General features: G+C 34.5%; 1 protein-coding gene across 2 annotated transcripts in view; it reads right to left on the bottom strand.

The window, feature by feature from the left end:
* Window positions 1–10: 10 nt before the first annotated feature.
* Window positions 11–13,216, bottom strand: part of Smad4 (SMAD family member 4) — a 40,293-nt gene continuing 27,087 nt past the window's right edge. Inside the window, exons 10-12 of one of the 2 annotated variants that reach the window (XR_779712.2) lie at window positions 5,487–5,625; window positions 4,860–4,971; window positions 3,985–4,072 (exon numbers count right to left, since the gene is read on the bottom strand). Coding sequence is in view for 1 of the 2 variants with exons in the window: in XM_010621740.3 (XP_010620042.1) it covers window positions 3,861–4,072; window positions 5,487–5,625 (351 nt within the window). In the remaining variant the exon portion in view is untranslated. Of the gene's footprint in view, window positions 4,073–4,859; window positions 4,972–5,486; window positions 5,626–13,216 lie in introns of both variants that reach the window. The other variant, XM_010621740.3, reaches the window with a different exon arrangement.

The raw sequence follows: 13,216 nt of genomic DNA on the forward strand, positions 1-13,216 counted from the left end.
AAAAAAAAAAAAAAAAAAAAAAAAAACCGCTTAAAAAAAGTTTTCCTGCTTAGTAAGGCAAGTTTGTAGAAAATTTCATTTTGCAATGACACCAAATAAACAATCTAGCAGCAATGAGGCAAGAAATAGGGATAATGATGGGCCAAGAATGCTGCTATGAATAAGCCACTTTTTATATCTTTCTGGATATAACAGAAAAAATAACCTAATTATCATAAGGAAAAAAATGAAGACTTGCACAAGATTCTCATAGCTATTCTCTATAATCTTGCAAAGGATTTAGGGGATTATTTACAGATCACCAGCAGCAACAAAATGAGTTCTGCCTTTAGGGGGAAAAAAGTATTTCTTCTAGCTGAGTGTTACCTACCCCACTGACAAGGGTTATTAATTAACTTTACAGGTAACTGCTTTTGTATACTTACTTCAGTAACCTAAATTCACCAGTTTACCAATTTGCTATCAATAAATTAATAAAATGACAACAAAGACAGCAACTACAGAAACTACCAAAAACAGCTCTGCCTTATTCAGAATAAAACTGCCCCTTCCAAAAGGCTTTCAAAAAGGGTCTGAATTAATCTGATTTTGCACAAAACAGCTAGTAAGTGACTATTAACCAGTTACCAAGAGACTTGGAGCGGAAACATTTCACCTCCAGATACTCAGGGAGCATTATGGGAAAATGTAAAATTTCTTTTTCCAGACTGTGCAGTCAAAAAGATAGCTGCAACCCTCTTTACTACAACTAACCAAAAACTTTTAAAATAAGGTATTTATAATCTGAAAGACAGACATTTTACTTTGTACTCCAAATTTCTATTACAAATCACACCATTTCCCATAAAAATGGATTTTTGACTCTGAAATACAACACAGCTAATAATGTGCTGTTATTTGGATGTTCCAGGTATAGTTATCCTTAATCCAGACTATCCAATCTGTAAACCTGTAGAGTTTGTAAAAGGAATGGGTAGGCGTAAAGACAAAAATAGGTAATGGTAAAGACAAAAGAAATCAGACGATGTTTCTGGAAAAGCAAGGTTATATGGCAGTGATTTATTATCATTACCACTGTATACTAGCAGTAGTAAACTGTAGAAAACAAAAGATTCCTGCAAAACAATTTACTCCCTGACAAATAAAGGCAATACCATTAAGGACTCCCTTTGATAATGCAAAGAAAGGCACAAGACAAATTCTAACAGGTCTCACACTAGAAGTACCTCGTTCATCTTTCATTCAGCTTTTACTGAAATTCAACAACATTCTGAGAGTCTTTGAGTTATGAATTAAAGATTAATTAAAGATTAAATCATACCCACATAAGACTATATACAAACTACAGAAGCTATTTATCCTAAAATAGATATAAAATTTTAAACTAGTAAGATTCTTCAGTCTTACTCATCAAAGATAACCACCTCTAAGAAATGCAAATACAGTTTTAACAACCAAGCTGTCAGGAATAATTGCTAACATACTAGATGTTTTCCAAAATCATGTGACAATCTAGGGAAAATATAAGCAATTAATAACTAAAAGTACTTTTATATTTTATGGCTCTTATTAGAAAGAAACCAAGACAGGTAGCTTGGCTCCAAAGAGATACTTATTAGCAAATATTTTCCACACACTTTCTGAAGATGATTATACATGAAAATCTTCCCTAAAGTAGAAAAAGAGGCAACAGATTATACCATTGCATGGCTAATGTTCTAATCAAGTAATCTGGGTTTAAAAACTCTTATTCTAAAATTCTCTCCTCTCCTATTTCTCTTGCAGAATCAAACCTAAAGACAAAAATTTCTAGAGAAGGTATCTGTCTATAATTCTGCCAATAAAACTTAAAATCACCAAACTTACACAGACAAAAAATTAGGTCTTTACTGTATTTTTGAGTATTTAGAGTAGAAATGGAGAGGCTACTTAAAAAAGATGTGGGGCCGGGGATTTAGCTCAGCGGTTCCACCTCTTGCCTTACAAGTGCAAGGACCGAAGTTCGATCCCCGGTACCAAAAAAAAACAAAACAAAACAAGATGTGTAACATGGATTGAGGTCTGTATTCAAATCACAGCAGTAAGCACTCAGTGGTTTCCAGGACATCTTTTTAAGACCTTCTGAGCACGGCCTTAGACTTGTTCATTTCAGTTCGTATGAAGAGGACTAGTAAGTACATCCTTGTGTTTAATCTGGAGTTCAAATGCATAACACATCTTAAAGAATCACAGAAAGCCCTCAAGCAAAAATTAAAAGCATCTGAAAGATAATATTTGATTTTATTTCACTCTATCCTGCAGACAATCTATTTGTCTTCCAGATAAGCAGGCTTACTTTTGCTCTAGTAGAATAAAAGTTTAAAAAATTAAGCAACTCTAAGTGATACACATGTCCATGGAAAAGTCCTGGTAGAGTGTGAGGGAAAAACCAAAGCTGCCCAATACAACTGGCTATTGCCTGTCATTTAGTACAAGGTGTTTTGCCACTGAAATTGGACTCAAAGTGCAAAAGAAAAATTTTTAAAAATCAAACCTAGAATCCAACTGTGTATGCTGAGATTCAGTTTTATTTATGCTACTAGCTAGTAAAAAGCATACATATTGTGTCTGTGGTACAGCTGATACATCTTCAACTTTTCTACTTAAACTTTCTCTACAAAGTCACTGCCGATTGATATGATCATTGATGGCAAAGGGCTTAGAATAACCAAAAGGTATAAAAGTTTGCAGTCTTGCCCCAAGATACAAAAACTGAATTTTAAACATGGCATAACATACATGATTTAAACAGTATATGAAAAAAAAGTTACATATCAAATCAAGTACAAAAATACCAAACTACCTATTATGAACTGCATTATTTCCATTATTCTGCACAGTATTTAACATAGAATTTAGCAGTTTCCAAAATACTCACTATTTCAGCATTGCCACCTTTGCAGAATAGTGAGATAGTAGGTAGAGTGACACTGCTTTTAGTGTTTTTAAAAATACAAAGCCTTTCCCTACAAATTAATGAAGGAAAAAAATTCCTCTTCTAGGCTTCTTAGTAACCAACCTTGTGCCCAGAAATACAGAAGAGTAGATCTACTGTTTAAAGGGGCAAAAGTATACACTGAGTGATAAATATTCATCCAATAGGTATAACAAATGTAATTTTAAATGACATTTCTTTGTCTGGTGATTTTAAGGAATTCTCAATATACACACAGATTAGTGTTTTGCCTTGGCAAAATTAAAACTGAGGTTGCAATACAATCTGAATTGAAATCATCTTCACTAGTTTAACTTGCAAAAAATATTTTGGACAAAAGGTTATAATACATTACTATCTGTTTTTTAAACACAGAGTAAAGTTGCTCTTAATAATATTAACTCACCCACATGGCACAATATTTTGGAATAAAGCATGTTTGACAATAACAATCTGCACACAAAATAAAATAGGTGAATTAACTTTGAGAACTTCTCTGTTTAAAATCAGCAACGTTGAATTTATTCTGTAGAATAGCACACACACACTGATGTTCTGCATAAAAAAGGCTCTAAGATGTTTTAAAGGGTTAAATTTCCCAGCACTGGAATGACTCATTCGTAAATAACTGGTGAAGATTTAATAAGAATGTATTCTTCCTGATCTTCAAGCTCTGAGCCATGCCTGAAAAGTTCTAAATAGAAAAAAATAAAAACGGTTTTAACCCAGTTTCTGTCTGCTAGGAGCAAGGCAGCAAACACATTTCTCAATCCTTTATGAAAAGATAAAGCAGAACAAAAATGAAACAGATCTTCAGATTATAAACAGGATTGTATTTTATAGTCCACCATCCTGATAATGGTAAGGGACCCCACAGCGAGAGGCCTCAGTCTAAAGGTTGTGGATCTGCAATAGGCATGGTATGAAGTACTTCATCTAGAAGTTGGAGGGCCCGGTGTAAGTGAATCTCAATCCAGCAAGGCGTTTCTTTGATACTCTGTCTTGGGTAATCAGGTCCCCAGCCTTTCACAAAGCTCATCCTGAGTATGCATAAGCGACGAAGATCATCTACACCAATGCCGGCAGCCGCTGACAGACCTACCAGAAAAGTTTGGAAGACATCAGAGGGACAGGGTGATCTCTTCCCATCCTCCCTACATTCTGATTTCTTTATATTCCTCAGCATATAACTTCTCTGTCAAAGTGCCAAGAAGTAACCGTAGGTCTAAACCTTATCAATAAGAACTGAAAACTTTTGGTTAAGGTAGTTTACATTCCTGTGTCAACTAGCTACCACCAATTATAAATTACCACAAACCACCAATGCCCCATCTATTTTTCTCTTTAGAAGTGGAGGTGAAGGGATGAGAAACAACTTGATTTTAAGAGGTAGCACACATCTACAGGTTGGTTCTAAAAACCATACTAATATAAACAGCCTACTTCAGAGGAAGACATGACTAATAATAAGACAGTTAACATGTGTGGCTAAGACCTCTTAGATGACCCAGATGATGTCTGCCTCTCAATTTCACAGTGTAACAAAGATAATACACAATGAGGGAAGTACAAGAGCTTCAAAAACTTAATACTACCTCTGAATTATTTAGAAAAAACATGTTTATAGCATCAAAACTAGCAAATTAATCGTTTAGATGCCCAAATTTAAAAAAAAAAAACTCTAATGAATATATCTATGCCTAATTTGTAAACTCCTGAACTTACGTTACAACACTCTGCATCTAATTTTCCAATCAAAACATACAGTCATATAGTCAATCTGCATTAATCAATATTACCATAAAACTAATGGGAAGAATTTGCATATACTGTACAGAAACCTGCAGGGCCACTGCAGTTTTCTTAGCCAGTGTGATTTGCTTACCACACTGAAGAGGTTAAGAACAGGGGTTGAATGAATCATTAGTTATGCCTTCAGACGTGGAAGATGGGTGCCACGTGTTTCCATCAAAAAGTCTATAGTCAGGAGTTTAACTCTGCAGTAAAAAATTCCCCATCAGTGTGAAACCTGGCACATAGTTCAATTTTACCCTAAAATTAAAAAAACTCTACAAGTTATCAAAATACCACCCTTAGTTTTCTCTCCATGCTTGGCATTCTACTTAAAAAAAAAAAAATGGAGAGGCATCCAATTCTGAAATTGAAATATGCTTCCTTAATAAAATCAAGCCAAGTACTTCACTGATTACAACCCACCCTGGCTGGTGAGGTGGGACTTATAATAAGCATCAACAAAAAAGGGGAGATGAACAACATAATATAATAATGGTCCCCTTTATCTCACAGTCCTTTTTTTTGGTACAAAAAGAAAGCAAACATATCTTAGGCAAAGGGCAACTATTACAGAAGAAACATTTTTACAAATTCAAGAAGGTTATTATTCCCAGTTAAGAATTTCAATTTCGATTATTGCTTAAAGGAAATAACCTAGTGAATAAAGATAAAATGCCACTTTAGACTCTAAGAAAAAACAAATCAAAAGCATACTTACTAATAGCCGGAGCTATTCCACCTACTGATCCAGGACCAGGGATGTTTCCTGCCACGGCTGCTGCTTGGGCAGCTGCTGCAGCTTGCGCAGTGGCTGCCTGCTGCTGCATCTGTCGATGACACTGACGCAAGTCAAAGACCTTTTTAAAAAAAATGTACATTTTAATGATATGTGTCCATTAGCAAAGATTACATACATCAAAAATCAATGTACAAAGGGCTAGGGATTTAGCTCAGTGGGGTTGCTGCCTGCCTCTCAAGAGAAGGTCCTGAGTTCAATTCCCAGAACCAAAAAAAAACAAACACACAAGGTACATTTTACTGAACACTTACAACTTCATTAATCTCTCACAAGAAGAATTTATTAAAAATTTAACATTTCTATGTAGACTGTAATTGGTATAAAATTAATTAGGAAAGGTGGCCTGAAGCTCACCAAGAGGTACATTTCACTATCAAGATGACTGGCTGCAAGCAACATGCCTCTATATCCTTTAGGTAGTTCAGTGTGGGGCAGCTATCTCTGTCCTTGTGAAAAATTACCCATCTGTGACAAATGAACAGTTAAATCACACCATCCTTTCATAACCAAATTTCTGAGTTTTCTTTAGGCTGGAATTGATATTGCTCACTTGACCAATATCTTTTCTTACCATTCTTTATCATTTCTGCTATTTGAAAGTACAAGAAAACATCTACATTTTTTAGTATCTCGTTACAAAATAAAAAGATTATCACGACTTATCTTCAATACTCCAGAGAAGGTAGGCAAAAGGACAGATCAAGCAAATATAAAATCGTTCATCTAAGTGTAAGATATATGGAATTTCACTAAACCAGTTTATGACTACTTTCATATGTTTGAAATTAAAAGAAAAAAACTAACGTTATCATTACTGACATCTGTTAATTATATTCTTAAACTCTCTGAAGCCTTAGTTTTCTTATGTGTAAAATAAGAATGCTACATATACATATTTTCTTAGGGTTACTATAAACAACATAGTACACAGTAAACTGTCAATAAGTGTTACTTATTTTGGTTTTGGCCTTCTCAGTAGCCATTTTTCTTTCAAGATGTGTTAGTAATTTCAGTGTCCCCTCCCATATCAGGGATCAAATTCAGGACCTTGCATTTACAAGGTGGGCAAGGCACCACTGAGCTAAATCCCCAGCCCATAATTTCAGTGTTCTTTATAAAGCAAGTCAAGCACATAGTAAAGAAAGGGTTGGTATCACTTCTACTTTTATCCCCATAAAAGTATTAGAATTTTCTTTTAATAAGCAACAAATAATGCATAACCACATCATCTTTTTTCTGGGACAAAGCCATCTTCCTAAAATATTTGCTTACATTTGCATATTTTAAAAAGCACCAGAAGATTATACACAAAAAGAGAGCTGTCACTTGCAAATACTGTAGGAAAAGAGGACAAGGACAGCAGAAGTGTAACTACCCAGTCAACTAGGTATGTAGCCTTTTCAGATCAGCTTCTTTAATAATATCCATTTAAATTTTTCTTTACATTTTTTTCAGGATAGTTCATTTCTTTTTATCACTGAATAATATTCTTTTGTCTGATGTAGTAGTTTGTCCATTTACTTACTGAAGAATATCTTTGTTGTGCTCAAATTTTGGCAATTATGAATAAAATTACTATATACATATCTGTGTGCAAGTTTCTATGTGGATCTATGTTTTCAATTCATTTGGGTAAATGTCAAAGAATTTGACTGCCAGATTGTAAGAGTGTATTTAATTTTATAAGAAACTGAAAAACTGTCTACTAAAATGGCTATACCATTTCCATTCTCACCAGCAATGAATGAGCGCTCCACATCCTCGCCAGCATTTATTATCAGTATATTCTATTTTGGCCATTCTATGTAAGTGTGTAGTGGTATTTCTTTCCTTTTTTGACTCCCAATTACCTCATGACATATGTTGAACACATATTCAGATGTTTGCCAGTGATCTGTGTATCTTTTTCACTGAAGTGTCTGTTCAGGTATTTTGCTATTTTTAAATCAATTATTATTAACCTTCAAGTCTTTGTATATTTTAGACCTCTGGGAAATATTTTCTTCCTGTTTGTGGCTTGTCTTCTCATTCTCTTGACAATGTCTTTCACAGAACAGAAATTAATTTTAATAAAGTCCAGTCAACTGTTTTTCTTGACTCATGCCTTTGGTGCTGTATCTAAAACGTCACCAATATGGTCATCTAGGTTTTCTGTTAGCCTCTAGTTTTATAGTATTGCGTTTTACATTTAGATCTTTCCTATTTTTAACTATTGTTAACTATGTATGGTACATACATAATCTCATTATCTGGGAGTGGAGTACAAAACTTATTTATAAATCAAAGTTCAAATATGTTCAACATTCACAATGACTCATAATAACAGCCACGTGTAATTGCCACATATGGACACAACACAAATATCCTGTAAATATGTCATTTTAGCATGAATGTATGGGAACATTAACAATATATATTACAGGTAACCATAAAGATGAAATTTGACTTTTACATGAAAATGCAGTAAAAATGATTTACTAGGCACCTCAGCAAACTTTCACAGATTATCTATATTATTACAACACCCAACACAGAAGATTTAAAATTACTCAATTAAGCTCACCTATGCTGAGACTGGGTTGCCTCATTTCACACCATAATTGACACGATATGTGACAGATTTCATCCCTTATTCTGGATGATAAAATTAAGGCTATCATTGAAACAGCACCATATTCCTTTCAGAATTGACTAAGTTGTTGATAAAAGAAATTCAAAGTAACCAAAGGCTTTAAATATTCTTTTTGGCTCACATCCAAAATACATTTCTGACTACCACTCCTAAACTAAATCAACAAACCTCACTCTGCTTTCATTTATTTAACTGTTTCCTGTAGCTACTCATGTAAGTTTATTACAAATTTATTAAAACAGGTGTCTTACAAAGAGCACTGTCAACATCTTCAAGATATCATCTTTCAATCAGAAGTCAAATTTTAGCATTTTATTAATAAGGCTTAATTACAAACACTGACCACCAGGAAACAGTAATTTGGAAGGAGAAACATATGGTGCTGCTAGCGGATAAGCACCTGAAGATAAAAATACTTGTCAAGTTACCTGACCGAAAGTAAAAGAGTAGTACGTGACAACTGGAAATAAATTTAAGTGGGGCTTATAATACCCTTTTCCCGAGCCCACTGCCTCCTCTTAGAAGTATCCACTGTCTCTTTCCCTTAACTGATATGTAGTTCTGAACCTAACTTGATTCAATATCATCAGAGAAATGCAAATCACTATAATGAGATTCTTCACATCCACTAGGATAGGTTTTTTAAAAATAAAAAACAAGTGTTGAAAATACAGAGAAATTTGAACCCTCACACACTGCTAGCTAGTGGGAATACAAAAAATGATGTAGTCATTTTGGAAAATAGTCTAGCAGATCCTCAGAAAGTTATACATAGCACTAACTTGTGATCTGGCAGTTGTACTATTAGATATATATCTGAGAGAAATGAAAACGCATGATCACATAAATACTTGCACATGAATGTTCATGGCAAAATCATTCATAATATAGCAAGGAGTAGAAATCCATACCTCTATCAACTGATAAGATAAACAAAATGTGGATTGTGAAGTATTATTCAGCCATAAAAAAAGAATAATGTACTAATATATCTTACATGAATGAAGCTTGGGAAATTATGCCTAGTAAAAGAACCAAGTCACAAAAGACTACATTATATGAATTCACTTATATGAAATGTCCTGAATAGGCAAGTACACAGTCAGAAAGTAGATTAGTGGTTATCTAGGACTTTGTGGAATATCGCCAGAGTTAAAGGGATTGGGATTCCTTTCTACAATGATAAAATGTTATAAAACTGAGTGTAGAGATGGCTGCATGATTCTATTAATATACTAAAAAAACACGAGTTGTACGTTTTAAGTGGGTAATTTGCATAGCAAGTGAATTATATCTTATATCTCAGTCAAACTGTTGAAAATCAGAATGCTCAGTCAAGCAACACCAAATAAAACAGTGGAAAAGGAGAGAAAGTAAGGGACAGGTATAAAAATTATTAAGATTTGATATGTATATGTACGAATTCCCCAAGGTGAATGTAATTACTATGTATTACAAATATATTTTTTAATTTTTTTTAAAGACTTCACTTTTAGAAGTAAAAGAGCAAGCCACCTAAGGAGAAGTCAAACTCTTGCTTAATTTCAAGATTATAAAATACCATTTCATTATATTAGATTTTTATAAGATGACCATATCATGAGGGGGGAAATCAATATCTAAAAAGGAGGAAAAAAGCCCCCCAATTTTAGTTTCTTGGCTTGTTGTTTTCCTCATTTTAGTAAAAAGAGAAATATGTGTGTGTGCGTTTCTATTTTCAACATGTGGACAGCACTCCTTCTAGAGGGTCACATTACTCATATACAAATTCATCCCAGTACAGTATTATCCATGATGAGAATCTATCTGGAAAACTAAACAATAACTTACATATCCTTTAGTTATTACTGCCCCCAAAAAAAACTAACAAAGGAAAATGCCAATGGTTAGATTTAAGGTTATACATATATTTGTCTCTTTTTAGCTAATACGATTTTTCTGATCAGTAGTTCAGTTGGTGAATTCTTTTTATATCTCATTTTATGAAAATATGAGATACTTTTAACTCCAAATATCTTGTCCCATAAGATATTTATCTACTGTTCATGAAAAAATATGAGATCACTATAAAAATCTGCCCATGACAGTGGTTTATCAAGTGATGACTTGCCTCATACCTTGGAGCTTTTTAACAGCCATTTTTAACAAAACATAGATGTTAGATTTATTTGACCATCCAAAGAATTAAGGTATACAAGACTCCACACTTTATTTAAGGTCAACTGTTTTAAATACTACTCCCTATTTCATACATACTATTTGGTACATAGTATATAGATAATACTATATAGTACCTTATCCATTTACTTAAAATTACACAAGTAATCCAGAGATATACAATCAAAATGTATGACTGGGTATACAGTCATCTTCTCTCTTTACTCTAGACATATACAATAGAAAAACTTAAAAACAGGTATCTATTCCAGGCCAATCATGAAACTCAGCTCGAGTACAACAGACTTGGAATAGCCAAAATAATATTAAAAAAAAAAAGAACTCATATTTCCTAATTTCCAAACTTATTATTAATCTACAATAATTAAGAAATGGTACTCCAGGCATAAGAACAGATATATAGATCAATGAAATGGAACTGACAGTCCAGAAATAAATCTTTACACTTATAGCCTTGTAACTACAAACTGATTTTTCATTCATGACCTTGGGCTGGCTTCTTAGATAAGACACCAAAAGCAACCAAAGACATAACAGAAAAATTGTACTACATCAAAAATGTAAAACTCTAGTGCTGCAATTCATATTATTAAGAAAATGAAAGGATTTCTTTTTCCACTTGCACTCTGGCCATCAATCGAGAAGAAGTAGTAATTCTGGTACATGCTGCCTGATGATGAGACTAGAACATCAATTTTAGGACCACAGACTTTGTTGAGGGAAGATACATAAGACAGAAAAAGTATGGTCCTGCGGCCACAGCTTTCCAAGCCACTCCTCACTCTCACTAATATGGTTTCTATTTGCAGTTTTTGGTGTTTTAGTTACTTTTCTCTCATTGCTGAGACAAAATATCCAACACCCAAAGTTTAAAGGGAAGGGGTTCATTTGGCTTACAGTTCATAGAGATTTCAGTTCATAATCAGCATGTTCCAAGGCTGAGATGGCAAATAAGCATCGCAGAGGAGAAACTACCTGGTGCACACAAGGCAGCAAAGGTAACAAGGGCTCTTCACGGCATCTTTCTGCCTCTTTTGTCACATCCAGACTATAGGGATTAGGGTGGTGCTAAACCATTCGTTCACCTATAGTGGTTACACTACAGCATTGCACATTCCAGATTCAGCTACCTCTGACTGCATGAGGCTTAGGGGGACATATAGACACAAACCATAACAGAAAGTGAGAGCACTGCATACTCAGAAGTCTCAAAAGCTCCCTGCTGCAGCTGCAGTGATTTAGAATATCTCCTGAACCTCCACTGGGGATTTAATATCAATAGAAAATGACAGGAACATGGTAAAAGTGAACCTCCCTGTAGATCTGACATTAGTGGAACCATGCAATGTGAGCATAAGTAACATGTCACTCCCATGTACAGCCCTTTAACAGCCAGTGATCAATTTGCCCTTTCTTGTCTCCACATTCAGTGATGCTAGAGACTCCCTAAGAGATGACATGAGAATTCTTAGCCAACCCATGACAGACATACGATGACTGAGAAATAGAACTATGGTGTTTTAAACCACCAATATTTTATAGTTGTGCTGCCTTATAACTAAATTGACTATAATACCCTAACTCACTGCAATGGAATATGATTTTGAAAACTAGGGAAAAGGTGAGCCTATCTTGCATGTGGAAAAGATGTGCATCATTAGGGGTAAAAAGGGGAGCTGTGGTAAAGAGCTAAACTGGATCCCAAAGAGTCTCATCTCCCAACATTACACACTTGAATGGGGGTTGGATGTACCAGTACTAGTGACTTGCTTCTGGGTTATTTTTTTGGTGTTGTTGTTGTTTGTTTATTTTTTCTGGTTTGGTACCAAGGATCAAACTCGGGTCCTTGCACTTGGGGGAGGCAGGCAGCCACACCACTAAGCTAAATCCCCGACCCTGCTTTAATTTAAAAAAAAAAGAGAGGAGGAAGGAAAAAACTGGCAATAGCCTAAAGAATGGAAAAAAAATTTGCTAATCATGTGTCAGATGAGACTAGTACTAAGTATAAAGAACTCTACAGTTCAATAATAAAAAGAACCTAATTTAAAAACAACAAAGGATCTAACCAAACACTTCTCCAATAGTATACAAATAGCCAATAACACGTGAAAAAATTTTCAACATTATTAGACCTTATTAAGAATATGTTAAACAAAAATGTGGGACCAGGGATGGAGTTCTGTAGTACAACACCTGCCTGGCAAGCACAAGGCCCTGAGTTTGATTCCTGGTGCCAAAAAAAAACAAAACAAAACAAAGAGATGTCACTTTACATCCCTTAGGATGGCTAAATCAAAAAGGCTGATAATGACAAGTGTTGAGGAGGTGCAGTTGGTAGCAACGTAAAATGTCATGGCCATTTGGGAAAACACTCTGGTATTTCTTCAAAAAAATTAAATATAGTGTTACTTTATGATAAAGCAATTCTACTCTTAGATTTATGTCCAAGAAAGTGAAAACACATTTACCCAAAAACCTATACAGAGTAGAAACAACTCACATGTCTATCAACAGATGATAGAGATTTTAAAAAATGGTACTAGGAACTCCCAGATCAGAAACAGAGGATAAAAGACAATAATTCAACTTTCTGAGGACAGCAACTATCAACAGCTAAGCTTCCTAGAGTCTACAAATAGGCACTTACTCTTTTTGCTTGGTTTGGTTTGGTTTGTTTTGATACCAGGGATCGAAGTCAGGACCTTGCGCTTGTGAGATAGGTGGCAGAACCACAGAGCTAATCCCCGGGCCAGGAACTTACTCTTAAATAGATTGCTGGTAATATACTTTGATAGCCAAATCAGAAATGCACCAATGGGAAAAAAAAAAAAAAAAAAAA

The sequence above is a fragment of the Fukomys damarensis genome, unplaced genomic scaffold, assembly GCF_012274545.1.
Source record: "Fukomys damarensis isolate Sample0158 unplaced genomic scaffold, DMR_v1.0_HiC HiC_scaffold_30, whole genome shotgun sequence".
NCBI lineage: Eukaryota > Metazoa > Chordata > Mammalia > Rodentia > Bathyergidae > Fukomys > Fukomys damarensis.